The sequence below is a fragment of the Oncorhynchus masou genome, chromosome 14, assembly GCF_036934945.1.
Source record: "Oncorhynchus masou masou isolate Uvic2021 chromosome 14, UVic_Omas_1.1, whole genome shotgun sequence".
Taxonomy (NCBI): Eukaryota; Metazoa; Chordata; class Actinopteri; order Salmoniformes; family Salmonidae; genus Oncorhynchus; species Oncorhynchus masou.
The window spans coordinates 5349432-5368955 of NC_088225.1; the positions used below are offsets into that span (position 1 = coordinate 5349432).

Consider the following 19524-nt stretch of genomic DNA (forward strand, 5'->3'; position numbering starts at 1 on the left):
GAAGACACCTGTGTGTCCCCAGGGCCAGCTAGTCAACCTGCTGCAGTCAACCAGCTGCAGTCAACCTGCTGCAGTCAACCTGCTGCAGTCAACCTGCTGCAGTCAACCTGCTGCAGTCAACCTGCTGCAGTCAACCTGCTGCAGTCAACCTGCTGCAGTCAACCAGCTTCAGTCAACCAGCTTCAGTCAACCTGCTGCAGTCAACCTGCTGCAGTCAACCTGCTGCAGTCAACCTGCTGCAGTCAACCAGCTTCAGTCAACCTGCTGCAGTCAACCTGCTGCAGTCAACCTGCTGCAGTCAACCTGCTGCAGTCAACCTGCTGCAGTCAACCTGCTGCAGTCAACCTGCTGCAGTCAACCTGCTGCAGTCAACCTGTTGCAGTCAACCTGCTGCAGTCAACCTGCTGCAGTCAACCTGCAGTCTGAACAATAATCTGGTCCAGTCAGGGAGAGGATTGCTGGGTGATGGTAAAATAAGATTATACTTGATTGTTTGCTTGCCCTGAAATTTGCCTTTCCGATACAATAGTTCCTTAGCAATGAATATCAGACAGGTAAAACAAGTTAAAATAGATAACCGGGTACACAGAAAACCAATACTGGAGTAGAAATGAGCTGTGTCATATATTTACCTTTTTGTGTCATATCTTCTTTGCCCTTTTGCACCAGCCAGGGTAATGGGGATGAGTGAGTGTCATATCTTCTTTGCCCTTTTGCACCTGCCAGGGTAATGGGGATGAGTGAGTGAGTGTCATATCTTCTTTGCCCTTTTGCACCTGCCAGGGTAATGGGGATGAGTGAGTGAGTGTCATATCTTCTTTGCCCTTTTGCACCAGCCAGGGTAATGGGGATGAGTGAGTGTCATATCTTCTTTGCCCTTTTGCACCTGCCAGGGTAATGGGGATGAGTGAGTGAGTGTCATATCTTCTTTGCCCTTTTGCACCTGCCAGGGTAATGGGGATGAGTGAGTGAGTGTCATATCTTCTTTGCCCTTTTGCACCTGCCAGGGTAATGGGGATGAGTGAGTGAGTGTCATATCTTCTTTGCCCTTTTGCACCAGCCAGGGTAATGGGGATGAGTGAGTGAGTGTCATATCTTCTTTGCCCTTTTGCACCAGCCAGGGTAATGGGGATGAGTGAGTGTCATATATTTACCTTTTTGTGTCATATCTTCTTTGCCCTTTTGCACCTGCCAGGGTAATGGGGATGAGTGAGTGAGTGTCATATCTTCTTTGCCCTTTTGCACCAGCCAGGGTAATGGGGATGAGTGAGTGTCATATATTTACCTTTTTGTGTCATATCTTCTTTGCCCTTTTGCACCAGCCAGGGTAATGGGGATGAGTGAGTGAGTGTCATATCTTCTTTGCCCTTTTGCACCTGCCAGGGTAATGGGGATGAGTGAGTGAGTGTCATATCTTTACGTAACACACCCAAGAGTCAGAGAGGTAAGGAAGGGCTGGTTCTGAGGAGAGGAGAAATGTTGGAGGGGGATGAATTCAACAACAACTCAAAGACCACAAAGCATCAGTCACTGCAGCTTTGGATCAAAGTTCTCACAGAGACCTTTGCTTCGCTGGAATAATGTTCTAAAAGACAGACAGCACAACATTCCCCAATGCCCCCTCCCCCCGTGCTGTTTGCATCCGATTTACAAGTGAACCGCAGCAAGAAGAAATAGAAAATGTGTGTGTGTGTGTGCATGAATGCTTGCGCGTGTGTGTGTGGGTGGCGTGCGGACGGTGTCTCTTCCGACATTATTCATTTAGACTTAGGGAAGTTTCTTAGTAGGTTATTTATACTGTATCATCTGCCAATCGTTTCTCCTACATCTCTAGACAGAGAAAAACCCAAGGGATGTTTTTGTGTGTTCTGTTTGTTCCCTTGTTTTTCATTTTGAGAGCTGTCCATAAACAACCCTTTGTCTCTGCCAGGGTTTGCTGCTCAGCACAGCTTTGACCTGGGAGTTGAACAGTTAGACATTGGAGAGGGATTCTTCTTGAGGTGGTGGGTTGGATGCCCATGATATATGGCAGGGAGAGAGAGGGGGGAAACAGTTACAAAAAAGGAGAGGGAGGGATGGGAGAGAGAGAGAGAGAGAGAGGGAGGGATGAGAGAGAGAGAGAAATGAAAAGATAGCGAGATAGAGAAAGCTTTTCCAATGAGGCAGCCCTTCTCTTCTCAGCCCTTCCTCTGATGCAGGACCCACGTGACTCTACACAGGACGTGGAGAGGCTGGTGTTAGGTAAACGATCCTAGACTTTCTGGCAGTATTATCACGAAATTGCAGGGGATAGGCATTGAATATGGCAGTTAAGCGACTAGTTCACACATACGTATGCCAGGGTTGGATTGTACAGTTGCTAGGTCACCTAAGGTATTGTATACAAAGGACATAATACACATGTAAATGACAACAAACAGTCATTATGAACTGGAGCCTTGTGGATTACTATGCATGAAGCTAACTGGCAGTACTGAAGGTTAATGTTGACGTTACTTCAGATGATAAGCTGCGGCCGTCTCAACTAAAATAAAAGAGTTTGACGAGGGTTTCTCTCTGGCCGAGTCCCAAATGGCACCCTATTCTATCTGTAGTGAGCTGCTTTTGACCACGGCCCATATGCGCTAGAAAGGGAATCGAGTGCTATTTGGGAAGATCAGCACAGAGGCTTGATTAGATACGCTCTAATTGAGACGTGTGTTCTAGCACGGCGCGGGTGGCAGGCTACGACCGACCATAGAAATAGAATCTAGATTCGGTTACTATGACGCCCAGGCTTCTTTCCTCTGACTTAACACGCTCTGGACAAACGCCTCTGACGCGATGCGCCGCACCTCATGGTCGCTGCGTAGGGAGCGCCGCGCTGACAGGTGTGTCAAACCAAACCGCCTCTCCGCTTCAATTCCCAATCGTCATAGGCTCAGATGAGCAGCTGTAATCAAATGATTTGACACGGGGAGAAACACACTCGACACAAACAGGCACCCGCGTGCACGCACACAACACTTCTATGCTCATCAACACGTACACAGGGACAGCTATCAGTCTTTCTGACTCACACGCTCTCTTGGACAAACTGTCTTCATCTCCTATTCCCTGAGAAACAGAGGCGTAAGCCTCCGCTAGCAGCAGACAGACGGACAGAGAGAGAGAGGGAGTGTGTACGTGTGTGTGTGTGTGTGTGTGTGTATGTGCATTCGCACACACAGCACAGGGAGCTGTGTCTGTGGTGGATCCAGGGTGTGTCTGCCTACCCTGGTCCGTTCTTTTAGTTTCCGACAGAGGAGAGGACAACGCCCTCCTCTCTCCGCTAGCTCCTCACCTCCATGGTGTCTCTGTGACAGACACTTCACCACAGCACCATCCATAACATCGAACTCCACATGATGTATGATCATCAATATCTCTGGCCTGAGGAGCAGGTTGGCATTTATTGTCATCAATCTTGCCCCGGAAGCAGCTCTGCGGTGGTCACTAGCTAGCACAGTCAAAGTCATAAAATCTGGTTTTAAACCTAACCCACAACTTAACCACACCGCTAATCTTAATGCCTTACCCTAACCTTAAATTACAAGTTTTAAAGATCACATTTTTGTTTTCATACATTTTTAAGATAATAGACCATTTTGACTTTGCAGCTGACCCATCTAGCAGAAAATATTCAGTTCTGCCACCAGGGAAAGATTCATAACAATAAATGTCAACCTGCGCCTGGGCAGAACATCAGTCAGTTGAGGGACATGTATTTATTTAGGTGGAGAGACAGGATACAGGAGTGATGGCTTTGACATGTGTTCATTAATCAGTCATGCAGGAACAGCTCGGTCAATAGAGCTGATAAGGAGTGAATTATAGTCACGTCATGTACAATACGTGGGGTAAAGATGTGTGTGTGTGTGTGTGTGTGTGTGTGTGTGTGTGTGTGTGTGTGTGTGTGTGTGTGTGTGTGTGTGTGTGTGTGTGTGTGTGTGTGTGTGTGTGTGTGTGTGTGTGCATTGCATGTATACAGTAGGTGTGTGTGATATGTGTGTACGTTTACCATTTAAGCTCAGCACTCGCACTGACAATGGGCCAGAGGTAGGCTGGTGTGATGACATCGTCAATAGGCCCTCAACTAACCTGTACCCCTGCACACTGACTCGGCACTGGTGCCCCCTGTATATAGCCTCGTTATTGTTATTCTTATTGTGTTATTTTAGTCAAGTTGGTAAATATTTTCTTAACTCTTCTTGAACTGCACTGTTGGTTAAGGGCTTGTAAGCATTTCACCTTAAAGTCTACACTTGTTGTATTCGGCGCATATGACAAATAAAGTTTGATTTGATTTGATAAAGGTACTGAATCCGATAAGGAGCCAGGAGATTGGCTGCTGATAAGGCTGCTGGGTAATCTGTCTCGGCCCTTTTCATCAGCCTTTCTCCCTCTGAACCAGGGAAATGTTATTTATACACATCCAAACCTCAACGTAAAGATTTCCCACTGGGCACACACTGGTAGTAAAGATTTCCCACTGGGCACACACTGGTAGTAAAGATTTCCCACTGGGCACACACTGGTTGTAAAGCTTTCCCACTGGGCACACACTGGTTTTAAAGATTTTCCACTGGGCACACACTGGTTGTAAAGATTTCCCACTGGGCACACACTGGTTGTAAAGCTTTCCCACTGGGCACACACTGGTTGTAAAGCTTTCCCACTGGGCACACACTGGTAGTAAAGATTTCCCACTGGGCACACACTGGTTGTAAAGCTTTCCCACTGGGCACACACTGGTTTTAAAGATTTCCCACTGGGCACACACTGGTTGTAAAGATTTCCCACTGGGCACACACTGGTTGTAAAGCTTTCCCACTGGGCACACACTGGTTGTAAAGATCTCCCACTGGGCACACACTGGTTGTAAAGATTTCCCACTGGGCACACACTGGTTGTAAAGATTTCCCACTGGGCACACACTGGTTGTAAAGCTTTCCCACTGGGCACACACTGGTTGTAAAGCTTTCCCACTGGGCACACACTGGTAGTAAAGATTTCCCACTGGGCACACACTGGTTGTAAAGCTTTCCCACTGGGCACACACTGGTTTTAAAGATTTCCCACTGGGCACACACTGGTTGTAAAGATTTCCCACTGGGCACACACTGGTTGTAAAGATTTCCCACTGGGCACACACTGGTTGTAAAGATTTCCCACTGGGCACACACTGGTTGTAAAGCTTTCCCACTGGGCACACACTGGTTGTAAAGATTTCCCACTGGGCACACACTGGTTGTAAAGATTTCCCACTGGGCACACACTGGTTGTAAAGATTTCCCACTGGGCACACACTGGTTGTAAAGCTTTCCCACTGGGCACACACTGGTTGTAAAGCTTTCCCACTGGGCACACACTGGTAGTAAAGATTTCCCACTGGGCACACACTGGTTGTAAAGCTTTCCCACTGGGCACACACTGGTTTTAAAGATTTCCCACTGGGCACACACTGGTTGTAAAGATTTCCCACTGGGCACACACTGGTTGTAAAGATTTCCCACTGGGCACACACTGGTTGTAAAGATTTCCCACTGGGCACACACTGGTTGTAAAGCTTTCCCACTGGGCACACACTGGTTGTAAAGATTTCCCACTGGGCACACACTGGTTGTAAAGCTTTCCCACTGGGCACACACTGGTTGTAAAGCTTTCCCACGGGGCACACACTGGTTGTAAAGATTTCCCACTGGGCACACACTGGTTGTAAAGCTTTCCCACTGGGCACACACTGGTTGTAAAGATTTCCCACTGGGCACACACTGGTTGTAAAGCTTTCCCACTGGGCACACACTGGTTGTAAAGCTTTCCCACTGGGCACACACTGGTTGTAAAGCTTTCCCACTGGGCACACACTGGTTGTAAAGCTTTCCCACTGGGCACACACTGGTAGTAAAGATTTCCCACTGGGCACACACTGGTTGTAAAGCTTTCCCACTTGGCACACACTGGTTTTAAAGATTTCCCACTGGGCACACACTGGTAGTAAAGATTTCCCACTGGGCACACACTGGTTGTAAAGCTTTCCCACTGGGCACACACTGGTTTTAAAGATTTTCCACTGGGCACACACTGGTTGTAAAGATTTCCCACTGGGCACACACTGGTTGTAAAGCTTTCCCACTGGGCACACACTGGTTGTAAAGCTTTCCCACTGGGCACACACTGGTAGTAAAGATTTCCCACTGGGCACACACTGGTTGTAAAGCTTTCCCACTGGGCACACACTGGTTTTAAAGATTTCCCACTGGGCACACACTGGTTGTAAAGATTTCCCACTGGGCACACACTGGTTGTAAAGCTTTCCCACTGGGCACACACTGGTTGTAAAGATCTCCCACTGGGCACACACTGGTTGTAAAGATTTCCCACTGGGCACACACTGGTTGTAAAGATTTCCCACTGGGCACACACTGGTTGTAAAGCTTTCCCACTGGGCACACACTGGTTGTAAAGCTTTCCCACTGGGCACACACTGGTAGTAAAGATTTCCCACTGGGCACACACTGGTTGTAAAGCTTTCCCACTGGGCACACACTGGTTTTAAAGATTTCCCACTGGGCACACACTGGTTGTAAAGATTTCCCACTGGGCACACACTGGTTGTAAAGATTTCCCACTGGGCACACACTGGTTGTAAAGATTTCCCACTGGGCACACACTGGTTGTAAAGATTTCCCACTGGGCACACACTGGTTGTAAAGCTTTCCCACTGGGCACACAATGGTTGTAAAGATTTCCCACTGGGCACACACTGGTTGTAAAGCTTTCCCACTGGGCACACACTGGTTGTAAAGCTTTCCCACTGGGCACACACTGGTTGTAAAGCTTTCCCACTGGGCACACACTGGTTGTAAAGCTTTCCCACTGGGCACACACTGGTTGTAAAGCTTTCCCACTGGGCACACACTGGTTGTAAAGCTTTCCCACTGGGCACACACTGGTTGTAAAAGCTTTCCCACTGGGCACACACTGGTTGTAAAGCTTTCCCACTGGGCACACACTGGTTGTAAAGCTTTCCCACTGGGCACACACTGGTTGTAAAGCTTTCCCACTGGGCACACACTGGTTGTAAAGCTTTCCCACTGGGCACACACTGGTTGTAAAGCTTTCCCACTGGGCACACACTGGTTGTAAAGCTTTCCCACTGGGCACACACTGGTTGTAAAGCTTTCCCACTGGGCACACACTGGTTGTAAAGCTTTCCCACTGGGCACACACTGGTTGTAAAGCTTTCCCACTGGGCACACACTGGTTGTAAAGCTTTCCCACTGGGCACACACTGGTTGTAAAGCTTTCCCACTGGGCACACACTGGTTGTAAAGCTTTCCCACTGGGCACACACTGGTTGTAAAGCTTTCCCACTGGGCACACACTGGTTGTAAAGCTTTCCCACTGGGCACACACTGGTTGTAAAGCTTTCCCACTGGGCACACACTGGTTGTAAAGCTTTCCCACTGGGCACACACTGGTTGTAAAGCTTTCCCACTGGGCACACACTGGTTGTAAAGCTTTCCCACTGGGCACACACTGGTTGTAAAGCTTTCCCACTGGGCACACACTGGTTGTAAAGCTTTCCCACTGGGCACACACTGGTTGTAAAGCTTTCCCACTGGGCACACACTGGTTGTAAAGCTTTCCCACTGGGCACACACTGGTTGTAAAGCTTTCCCACTGGGCACACACTGGTTGTAAAGCTTTCCCACTGGGCACACACTGGTTGTAAAGCTTTCCCACTGGGCACACACTGGTTGTAAAGCTTTCCCACTTGGCACACACTGGTTGTAAAGCTTTCCCACTGGGCACACACTGGTTGTAAAGCCTTCCCACTGGGCACACACTGGTTGTAAAGCTTTCCCACTTGGCACACACTGGTTGTAAAGCTTTCCCACTTGGCACACACTGGTTGTAAAGCTTTCCCACTGGGCACACACTGGTTGTAAAGCTTTCCCACTTGGCACACACTGGTTGTAAAGCTTTCCCACTGGGCACACACTGGTTGTAAAGCTTTCCCACTTGGCACACACTGGTTGTAAAGCTTTCCCACTTGGCACACACTGGTTGTAAAGCTTTCCCACTTGGCACACACTGGTTGTAAAGCTTTCCCACTGGGCACACACTGGTTGTAAAGCTTTCCCACTGGGCACACACTGGTTGTAAAGCTTTCCCACTTGGCACACACTGGTTGTAAAGCTTTCCCACTGGGCACACACTGGTTGTAAAGCTTTCCCACTGGGCACACACTGGTTGTAAAGCCTTCCCACTGGGCACACACTGGTTGTTAAGCTTTCCCACTTGGCACACACTGGTTGTAAAGCTTTCCCACTTGGCACACACTGGTTGTAAAGCTTTCCCACTGGGCACACACTGGTTGTAAAGCTTTCCCACTTGGCTCACACTGGTTGTAAAGCTTTCCCACTTGGCACACACTGGTTGTAAAGCTTTCCCACTGGGCACACACTGGTTGTAAAGCTTTCCCACTGGGCACACACTGGTTGTAAAGCTTTCCCACTGGGCACACACTGGTTGTAAAGCTTTCCCACTGGGCACACACTGGTTGTAAAGCTTTCCCACTGGGCACACACTGGTTGTAAAAGCTTTCCCACTGGGCACACACTGGTTGTAAAGCTTTCCCACTGGGCACACACTGGTTGTAAAGCTTTCCCACTGGGCACACACTGGTTGTAAAGCTTTCCCACTTGGCACACACTGGTTGTAAAGCTTTCCCACTTGGCACACACTGGTTGTAAAGCTTTCCCACTGGGCACACACTGGTTGTAAAGCTTTCCCACTTGGCACACACTGGTTGTAAAGCTTTCCCACTTGGCACACACTGGTTGTAAAGCTTTCCCACTTGGCACACACTGGTTGTAAAGCTTTCCCACTTGGCACACACTGGTTGTAAAGCTTTCCCACTGGGCACACACTGGTTGTAAAGCTTTCCCACTTGGCACACACTGGTTGTAAAGCTTTCCCACTGGGCACACACTGTTTGTAAAGCTTTCCCACTGGGCACACACTGGTTGAGTCAACGTTGTTACCAAGGCATTTCAACAAAATGACTTTGAAATGACGTCCATGCCCAGTGGGTTACGGCTAGCAACCATAAATGAAACCCAACTAAATGGGACCCAAATGATTCTTTCCCATGTGAGTGGTAACGTCTTTTTGTGCTGTCGTTATTTTTCATGAAATGGTAAGTCAGCATTGCGTGTTTAATGGAACTACTATGGAAACGACTTGGCAATGGAAAATTGCTTGTTCATCGTCTCGGGGGAACAACTGGTACGAACAACCTGTTATTGTACCCGTTAAGTCCCTGACGTGTTGATACCTGTTGTGAATGTTCTCCTGAGGCTCTCCTCTCTCCCTCCCTGCAGCTCCAGCGTCTGAAGCGCTCCCTCTCCTTTAAGACCCTGATGCGCAGTAAGAGTGTGGAGAACTTCTTCCAGAGGTCCTACAGTGACGCCCGTCTCCCCCCTGACTTCATCACCGACCCGCCACCCCCCTCCCCGCCCCCTGGCTCTCCCCTCGCCAGTGAACGCTCACCCTCCCTCTCTCCGTCACTCAGCCCCAACCCCTCCCTCTGCTCCCACTCCCCGTCTCTAAGCTCCTCCCCCTCGCTGTCTTCCAAGGCCCCGCCCCCACCCCACCTGACGCAGGTGACCCACTGCTTCCAGGAACACGTGTTCCGCAAGCCCACCCACTGCCAGCTCTGCAAGCACCTGATCGTGGGTAAGGTGCCTACTTTACTCCCAGGCCTCTCGACACTACCAGCCTGCTTAGGCCTCAGTGTCTATGTAGGACGAGTGGCTTCATTCAGCCATTTCTCCTGGTTACTTGATGTTGTATTGCTAGCTGGTCATTGTCCTTACTTTATTAGGTCACAGCCACTATCCATTATACTAGAATCCACTTGACTTCAAAGGCAGCACTTGACTAGGTAGCTCATGACTGGAATAGTAAGTTGAAATGGCTCACATCATTTAATTCCTATTCAGTAGCAATAACAATGTAATATTGATAACAGTGAAGCAAACATTAGGTGGACTATAATTGTTTATGCAGGAGAATAGCAGAGGTACCACAAAGGGTGGACTCCCCTCGTGGTATTCTTGGTTTTCGGACATAAAGCATACGGTTTGATTGGAATGAGAAGCTGTCCAGTTAGCGTTTTGACATGCCCTTGGTTTGATATGCTGCTGCGTGTGTACAGGTCCCTTAACATTCTCATACTCTTTTCCTCTTTGCTAAATCTACTTCCTGTCGCCATGATTGATTGCAGAAGATGTCTTACTCTTTGTTTTTGCTTGTGTTTTGCTTACCTCGTCATTTTTTTTCTTCACCGCACCAGCTGTCCTGTAGCCTGCCTCATCGCTCCCAGTCAACTCTCTCTCTCTCTCTCTCTCTCTCTTCCAGTCTCTTTTCTCTCTCTCTCTCTTCCAGTCTCTTTTTTCTCTCTCTCTCCCAGTCTCTTCTCTCTCTCTTCCCGTCTCTCCTCTCTCTTACCCTCTCTCTCTCTCTCTCTCTCCCCCAGTCTCTTCTCTCTCTCTCTTCCAGTCTCTCCTCTCTTACCGTCTCTCCTCTCTCTTCCAGTCTCTCCTCTCTTACCGTCTCTCCTCTCTCTTACCGTCTCTCCTCTCTCTTACCGTCACTCTCTCTCTCTTCCCGTCTCTCCTCTCTTACCGTCTCTCTCTCTCTCTTCCCGTCTCTCCTCTCTCTTACCGTCTCTCCTCTCTTACCGTCACTCTCTCTCTCTTCCCGTCTCTCCTCTCTCTTACCGTCTCTCCTCTCTCTTACCGTCTCTCTCTCTCTCTTACCGTCTCTCTCTCTCTCTTCCCGTCTCTCCTCTCTCTTCCCGTCTCTCCTCTCTCTTACCGTCTCTCTCTCTCTCTTACCGTCTCTCCTCTCTCTTACCGTCTCTCCTCTCTCTTACCGTCACTCTCTCTCTTACCGTCTCTCCTCTCTTACCGTCTCTCCTCTCTCTTCCCGTCTCTCTCTCTCTTACCGTCTCTCCTCTCTCTTCCCGTCTCTCCTCTCTCTTCCCGTCTCTCCTCTCTCTTCCCGTCTCTCCTCTCTCTTACCGTCTCTCTCTCTCTCTTACCGTCTCTCTCTCTCTCTTACCGTCTCTCCTCTCTCTTACCGTCTCTCCTCTCTCTTACCGTCTCTCCTCTCTCTTACCGTCTCTCTCTCTTACCGTCTCTCCTCTCTTTCCCAGTCTCTTCTCTCTCTCTTACCGTCTCTCCTCTCTCTTCCCATCTCTCCTCTCTCTTACCGTCTCTCCTCTCTCTTCCCGTCTCTCCTCTCTCTTCCCGTCTCTCCTCTCTCTTCCCGTCTCTCCTCTCTCTTACCGTCTCTCCTCTCTCTTACCGTCTCTCCTCTCTCTTACCGTCTCTCTCTCTTACCGTCTCTCCTCTCTCTTACCGTCTCTCCTCTCTCTTCCCGTCTCTCCTCTCTCTTCCCGTCTCTCCTCTCTCTTCCCGTCTCTCCTCTCTCTTACCGTCTCTCCTCTCTCTTACCGTCTCTCCTCTCTCTTACCGTCTCTCCTCTCTCTTCCCGTCTCTCCTCTCTCTTCCCGTCTCTCCTCTCTCTTCCCGTCTCTCCTCTCTCTTCTCGTCTCTCCTCTCTCGTCTCTCCTCTCTCTTCTCGTCTCTCCTCTCGTCTCCCCTCTCTCTTCTCGTCTCTCCTTTCTCTTACCGTCTCTTCTCTCTCTTACCGTCTCCCCTCTCTCTTCCCGTCTCCCCTCTCTCTTCCCGTCTCTCCTCCCAGTTTGTAACAGAACTGAGCTTGAGCAAATAGAAGATTCAGTTCATGTATTTTTTGTTTGTGTTTCCATGTCTTTGTCGTGGATTGGTATTCATAGATCTCTAGACTAAATCCTTCTAAACAATATTTTTGGCACGGTGAGTAAGTAAACCTTGAATTGGAAATAATGAGTCAAAACAATGCAGCTGAATGACATAGGGATTATCTTGTCACTCTCCAACATATCAAAGAAAAACAAAACTAATTATGTCAAGAAAAAGGACAAAGAACGTGTCTCCACTCTTACTAGGCTTGTTCCTAAGACAATGCTTGATGAGAATTGGTGTGACTAAAAACCAAATTGAACCCAAATGCCTCAGTCTCTCCATGTTTTGAGAGGGACCGTTGATGATGCTTAGCTCAACAGGCAGTGCAGCACAATAGAGGCTTGATCAACCCTCCCTGGATGACAGAGATGAGATTTACATCAAACAGGAGCCTGCTCTGATCACATGCCTTATATATTACTACATTCTGTCTCTCTCTCCCTCTCTCCCTCAACCCCCCCCCTCTCTCTTTTTGCTCCCTCTCTCTCACCCCCCTCTCTCTCTTCTCTCTCTTAACCCCTCCTGTCTCTCCCCCTCTCTCTCTTAACCCCTCTTCTCTCTCCCCCACCTCTCTCCTCTCACTCTCTATCTGTCTCTCTCTCTCTCCCCATCTCTCCTCTCTCTTAACCCCTCTTCTCACTCCCGCCTCCCTCTCTCCTCTCTCTTAACCCCTCTTCTCTCTCTCTCTCTCTCTCTCTGTCTCTCTGTCTGTCTGTAGGTAACTCTAAACAGGGTCTTCGGTGTAGAACCTGTAAGATGGGTGCTCACCTGTGGTGCACCTCAGAATTGTCCCAGCAGCCCTGCAATGGAAAGGTATGTCCCCTGCCCTGGTCTACAGATCTGGACACACACACACACACACACACACACACACACACACACACACACACACACACACACACACACACACACACACACACACACACACACACACACACACACACACACACACACCCCCCCCCGCTGTACTGACCCCAAGGCTGAATAAGTGCTTCTCAATGTCCTGTCCATGTATGCAGTGAAAAAGTGCTCACCGTATGGGCACACACATGGAATGAGAGGTGAGTATGCAGCAGTGTTTGTGGGTGTGTGTATACATTTGTGTACAGCTGTGCGTGCATAGATACTGCTGATGCTGTTGAAACCGGCCCGTTAATCAGTGGTCAGAGTCCCTCTGGTAGAAGGCAGAGGCTCCTCTGTCTGAACTCTGTTTAAATATTCCCTATCTGTTTCAAACCACACATGATCTCTCTGGATCCCTTCAAAGACGCCAGATAGATGCCATTGGTAGGTAGGGGAAGTCAGGTCCCTGAACAACTCTGTTTGAGATTCCCTGAGAAACTCGGGAGCTGTTGGATGTAGATAAAATACTGTACTGAGAAGTTGAGGGGGAGGGAGAGGGAGGGAGAGCGAGAGAGAGAGAGGGGGATGGAGGGAGGGAGAAAGAGAGAGGGAGGGAATAAGGGAGGGAGTGATAGAGGGAGGGAGAGAGAGAGAGAAAGAGAGGGGGAGGGAGGGAGGGAGAGGGAAGAGAGGGAGGGAGGGATAGGATTTTCTACGATGAGCCAGAATATCTCTGGAAGGAACAAAGGAAGACCATTCATCCCTGTTACTCTGCCTCTGTATTATAACAGTGCTGATAGCTCATCTCAATGTCAGCGCACATGGAAATCAATATCTCCATTGAAACGGTGCCTAATTCAGTGTGAAATTGTTTGTTGTGTTCTGTGTGCAGTTGTGAAAGTGTAGGTAGGCTATGTGCTGGTGTGAGTGTTTCATTATGTGTGTGAGTGTGCGCGCTCACGGTTGCGCGTGTCGAGACCCCGGCAGTAGGTTTAATTGATTTACAATTAAGCCAGGGAAAACACAGTGATGTTAGCAATCTTACTTATCGCAAGATACTCATGTATTGACTTTTGGCAACTGTTGGTCAGACTGTTGCTACCAATTCCGTCCTCTCTCTCTACTTCAATTACTGTAATGTAATTCTATACATTTTCTGAATAAATACCCACTACCACAGGCTATAAAAATGAATGCATGTAAACAGAAAATCCATATGATTCCCCCTCCTCTGTGTGTGTTAGTCTGGGGTCGGGGTGTTCAAGCGGAACTTCAGCTCTCCCATGCTGGTCAACGAACAACTGGCTGTCGTCAAGGAGGTGCAGCCCACCCAAGGTGAACATTCTCAGTAAAGAAAGTGTGTGTGTGTGTGTGTGTGTGTGTGTGTGTGTGTGTGTGTGTGTGTGTGTGTGTGTGTGTGTGTGTGTATCTGCAGCCATGTGTGGGGTGTCGTGCATGAAGACGTGTGTATTCTCCACGTGTCCATCTGCTTGTGTGTGTCCTATCCTAGCCCTGCGAGGAAGTGGACGTGATTCATGTCCTTCACCCTATAGAATAGATCCTTGTGAATAAGGGTCAGCTCTCATTCCACCTGCTGTCCTTTCCTTCTTCCCTGTTTCCTTCCTCCTTCCATCCATCAGTGTTCCGTTAACCTGCCCCCCTCCCTCCCACCACCATAACTCCAGGTCTGTCGCTTTGACCTCTGGGCTTGTGTTCCAAAATGGGACCCTATCTATCCCCTTGGCCTTGTCAAAAATAGTGCACTATAAAGGGAATGGGGTGCTGTTTGGGACTCACATTGGGTCTGAGCCAGGGCAGGCTAGGATTATCACCTGTCATCACACACATCAGGTAATACAGGGCAGTCCATCTGGCTGCCATTACAGTGACGTGGAAACGACTGGTTCAGTTTTAGTTAAATCTAGGTTTAGTTAAATCTAGGTTGAAATTGATGGGGCTCTACCTGGAATAGAGAACCAGTCTGTCTGCCAGTCTACCTGGAATAGAGAACCAGTCTGATTCTCATTCTGACTGAAACTCTGAAAACACAGCTTCAACCACTAATGCTTGACTTTCATCTCACAGAACTCTGAAACGACAATGTACTTCCTGAAAATACAATGTGCAAACTTGTAAAGAGCCTTGGACTTCACTGGTGCCCTCTGTCAGATCTTCAGCAGGTCACTGTCTGTCTGGGACTGGGTCATTACACCTATATTTAGAGCTCTGGGCTGGGTCTCCCTTAATGGTAGTTATGATGGCAGTTATACATGATCCCGATCTGTGATGCTGCTTCTACAAGGTTGTGTGTGTTTGTGTGTGTGTGTGTGTGTGTGTGTGTGTGTGCGCGCGCGCATGTGTTTGTCTTCTTGCACGTGTGCGTGTCTGTGTGTGTGTCCCTGTAAAGGTTTAAATATCTGTGTGTGTTTTCAGGGGCAGGCCGGGGGCGTGGGGTGGACCCTATTTACGCAGCCCTGCGCTATGGGACGTCCCTGGCACAGATGAGCCACTCCAGTTTTGGGAGCGTGTCCGAGTCACCCACGCACAGCCAGGTATGACCTCGCCACCTGTACCATGGGGACACGCAGTCTGTTAATTAGTGACTCTATAGATGGTGTCTTCACCTTCGTGTGACCCTGTATTCAATCTTCACATGTTCTTTCACCTTCGTGCGACCCTGTATTGAATCTTCACATGTTCCTTCACATTCATGTGACCCTGTATTCAATCTTCACATGTTCCTTCACCTTCATGTGACCCTGTATTGAATCTTCACATGTTCCTTCACCTTCATGTGACCCTGTATTCAATCTTCACATGTTCCTTCACCTTCATGTGAGCCTGTATTCAATCTTCACATGTTTCTTCACCTTCATGTGACCCTGTATTCAATCGTCACATGTTCCTTCACCTTCATGTGACCCTGTATTCAATCGTCACATGTTCCTAATCCTTCATGTGAGCCTATTTCTCTTGTCCTGTTGTGTTTCTGTACAACAGGGAGACTGTTTAAAAAAATAATACAAATGAAACCTTATTTTAGCAGGTAAGTTGACTGAGAGCAGATTCTCAGGCTCTGAGTCATAGAGATATATTGTAGGTAAGAATGCTAGTTGAAGTAAGGGAGAATTGCTGGGATTACTGGTTGGCGGGAAAAGTTTTGACATAGAAAACCACAGAAACACATTTAGTGTCTCGATGTGTCCCGAGTTTGTCCTCTCTCACTCTGTCTCTCACTTCCTCTATGATTTGTTGTCTTGAATCCCTCTTTTTCCATTTCTTTTCTCAGGGTGAAGGAGGAGAGGAGGGGGAGCAGAGGCAGTACAGCATGGAGGAGGAGATGCCACAGGAGACAGGGGGTAAGAACACGAGTGTGTGTGTGTGTGTGTGTGTCTGTTTGCGTGTGTGTGCCCTAATGTATTTATGTGTGTGTATCTTGAGTATGTACATCCTTGCTTGCTGTCTGACCTGATTGTTCAGGCTGAGTGACCCATCTCCTTGTCTGTCAGATCTGCCTCCGTGTGAAAACGAGAAGGCTGAACCAGAGGGTGGGGGCAGCGAGCAGCTCCAGGAGCCTGTAGAGGAAACCAGTGTGAAGGTACACACACACACACACACACACACACACACAGTCCTTTTCCTGCTAGCTGACCTTATGTTCAGAGACACTATATTTAACTAAAACGTTTTTCCGTCTGTATTCCTTCTCCCTGTCTGTGTCCATCCAGGTTCCCAGGCGTATTGAGGTTCACTCCATCCACACGTATGTAGCGCTCTTCAAGTTCCTGCCTCAGGAGCACAACGACCTCGGACTAGAGTGAGGGGTGGAATGGGGTCTGTTTGTGTGGGTTTGTTGTGTGCCTCTGTGTGTCCGTCCCAGCTGTCATTTCTTCGAGATTCAAACGTCCTTTGAACGCCATCTGTAGAAGGGACAATGTGAAGGAACCCTTAAGGAGGTGCAGCATGGGGCCTCCTGGGTGGCGCAGTGGTCTAAGGCTGTGCCACCAGAGATTCTGGGTTCGAGCCCAGGCTCTGTCGCAGCCGGCCGCGACCGGGAGGCCCATGGGGCGGCGCACAATTGGCCCAGGGCCGGCAGGGATATCCTTGTCTCATCGCGCACTAGCGACTGCTGTGTCGGGCCGGGCGCAGTGGGTGCTGACCAGGTCGCCAGGTGTGCGCGGTGTTTCCTCCGACACATTGGTGCGGCTGATTAGATGTGTGTTGTGTCAAGAAGCAGTGCGGCTAGGTTGGGTTGCGTTTCGGAGGACGCATGGCGCTCGACCTTCGCCTCTCCCGAGTCCGTGTGGGTGTTGCAGCGATGAGACAAGACTGTAACTACCAATTGGATACCACGAAATTGGGGAGAAAAAAAAGGAGGTGCAGCCTGCTAAATATCAAACACAACGACAATTACCGCCCAGAAAATACACACAGTCAGCTTTAGGGAGGGGCTGAGTGATAAAGACTGAAAATGAATTAGAGATGAAAGGATGAGGAGAAATATGGAGGGACTAGATGGAGAGAACAGCTTGAAACAGACACAGAGGGAGAGGAGAAAAAACAGAGAGAGGGTAGAAGGGAGTGAGAGGAAGAGGAGGAGGAAGGAAAGATAGAAGAGTATAAAGGTCAGGGTGTGTGTTAGGGAGAGAGGGGAGCTGTGGGTGCAGGTAATAAAGAGGTGCATCGCCATGGAGATGGCTCACAGCCACCTGGTGTCTCACGGGTGTGTGTGTGTGTGACAGGCCAGGACGATCAAATAGGGCAGCAGGGAGAGCAGAGCAGACACCCAAGGGACTCCATAAAGAGAATTTGTGTAATGTAGCTCTGTGTATATAGGACAGTACAGTACACTAGCTCGGTATTTAGGACAGTGGATACTAGATAGTCTGTGTACATGAGTCTGATTCGTGTTTTTAAGTGCTGTGTGCTTGTGGGCTGTGACGTCATGGAATTTTGGGTGATGGTAATTGGCCAGCCAAATGACCGCGGTCACCGTATTAACTGTTCAAGTAGCCTGGGGAAAAATATATATATATACACATTTTCTCCTTTCCTCTGCTCTCTGGCTGCATATGCTGCCATAGAAATATAATTGATAGAGTGGGCGTCCCCGTTCAAGTCAATGGGGGCATAATGGGTGGAGGTAAAAGCAGGAAGTACCCGTCAATTTGTGCTGTGATTTGTTGATTCAACTCAACTGACATTACAAAAAAATGCATTACATCGCATGAGCCACGTCAGTCAACATCTACATCGCCATGGAAGGTCTTCTGTCACAGTATCAAACAGCCTAGGCAACTGAAGACTCGTTTGCTACAACACCTTGCTTGCTTCGGCAAGGAGAAACAAAGTCTCATTGCGTTGTTAAGAGTCAACCGCACCACTGCCCTGCCGCCCCGTCTCCAGTCAGCTGTTCGCTCCGCAAAAAAAACGAAATCACCTTAATAATGTGTTTTCTTTAAGCGCTTGTTTTATTTTCATGTCAGCCTTCATCCATAACTGTCTGTTACGCGCTTCTACGGTCGTTGTGACAGATCTATGCTGTACATGCATGTGTGCGTGTGTTTCCTTTTGGGGGGGGGGGTCTGTGAGTTGTGAGTTATTGTGTATGTGTAAATTGCGTGCATACATACGTGGGTGCGTGTGTCTGTGAGTAAGAGAAACATAGAGTGGGAGAAAGACAGTCACTGTTTGTCAGACACTGTGCTTGCCACTGATTGGTGCTATTACGTCTGTTAAACAGCCAATGATATTTTCAACGTCATTATTCTGTGTAGGAATCAAAGTCACCTGTTCCTTACCTACGTTTGATTAATTTAGCAGATGCTCTTATCCACAGCAATTAGGGTTAAGTGCCTTGATCAAGGGCACAACAACAGATTTTTCACCTAGTCGGCGCGGGGAATTGAACCAACGACCTTTCGGGTTTATGGGCCGACGCGCTTAACCTCTAGGATACCAGCTGACACCTCTGAGTCATGGGAGGGTAGCATGCTGTGTGCAAAGATACACCACAGAGTACAGTACTCACTCAGTCTACAGTATACTCTGGTCACGTTTGTTTGAAATCATGGACACACTCTCCCTGTATGGTTCTCTTCACTTTTTTTCAATGCTGGCTTTTCATGTCCTCTCTCCCTCCCTGCTTTTCCTCTTCCCTCCTCACCCCCTTCCCTTATCTTCCTCTCTGTCTTTCTTTCTCTCTCTCTCAGGCCTGGTGATCGGGTGCTGGTCACTGATGATTCTAATGAAGAGTGGTGGAAGGTGGGCAATGAATAATCTACACCACTGTAAATGTGTGTGTGTGAGTGAGTTAGTTAGGCGTGTGAGTATGAACTATATCCCCTGCCATATTGTTTGCCTCTCCTAAACATCCAGGCAGTCAGAAATAGAAGTATAATTTCATCAGAAAATCACTTTAAGAGAGAAACATAATGAATTAAACTAGCGTTGCGACCCGAAAGAGCTTTTTATTGACTCGGTAATGAGTATTTATTTGTATTTATTTGAATATATGTCACATTTACTCTACGTGTCATCTGTGTGGCAGGGAAAGAGTGGAGACAAGGTGGGCTTCTTCCCTGCTAACTTCGTTCAGAGGGTGCGCCCAGGGGAGAGGGTGTGGAGGGTCACCCAGCCTGTCCCTGCCAGCCGAGGGATGGGCCACATGCCAGTGAAGGAGGATCAGGTGAGACATTCATTTTGTCTTGTCTTTCTTCCTTTGCCCTGTAGTTGTGCCAAAACGATCTATTTCTTGTCTGCTTCCACTGCCTTTCTATTTGAACCTTCCTAAACACCC

The 19524-nt window shown here is 48.5% G+C and overlaps 1 protein-coding gene across 1 annotated transcript in view; it reads left to right on the top strand.

Moving 5' to 3' along the window:
- Window positions 1-19524, top strand: part of LOC135554020 (SH3 and cysteine-rich domain-containing protein 2-like) — a 42938-nt gene that overhangs the window by 18025 nt on the left and 5389 nt on the right. The window contains exons 2-10 of the mRNA XM_064986014.1: window positions 9411-9765; window positions 12601-12695; window positions 13970-14060; window positions 15159-15277; window positions 16015-16084; window positions 16235-16323; window positions 16454-16542; window positions 18938-18989; window positions 19276-19413. Of these exons, the coding sequence (XP_064842086.1) occupies window positions 9411-9765; window positions 12601-12695; window positions 13970-14060; window positions 15159-15277; window positions 16015-16084; window positions 16235-16323; window positions 16454-16542; window positions 18938-18989; window positions 19276-19413 (1098 nt within the window). The remainder of the gene's footprint in view (window positions 1-9410; window positions 9766-12600; window positions 12696-13969; window positions 14061-15158; window positions 15278-16014; window positions 16085-16234; window positions 16324-16453; window positions 16543-18937; window positions 18990-19275; window positions 19414-19524) is intronic.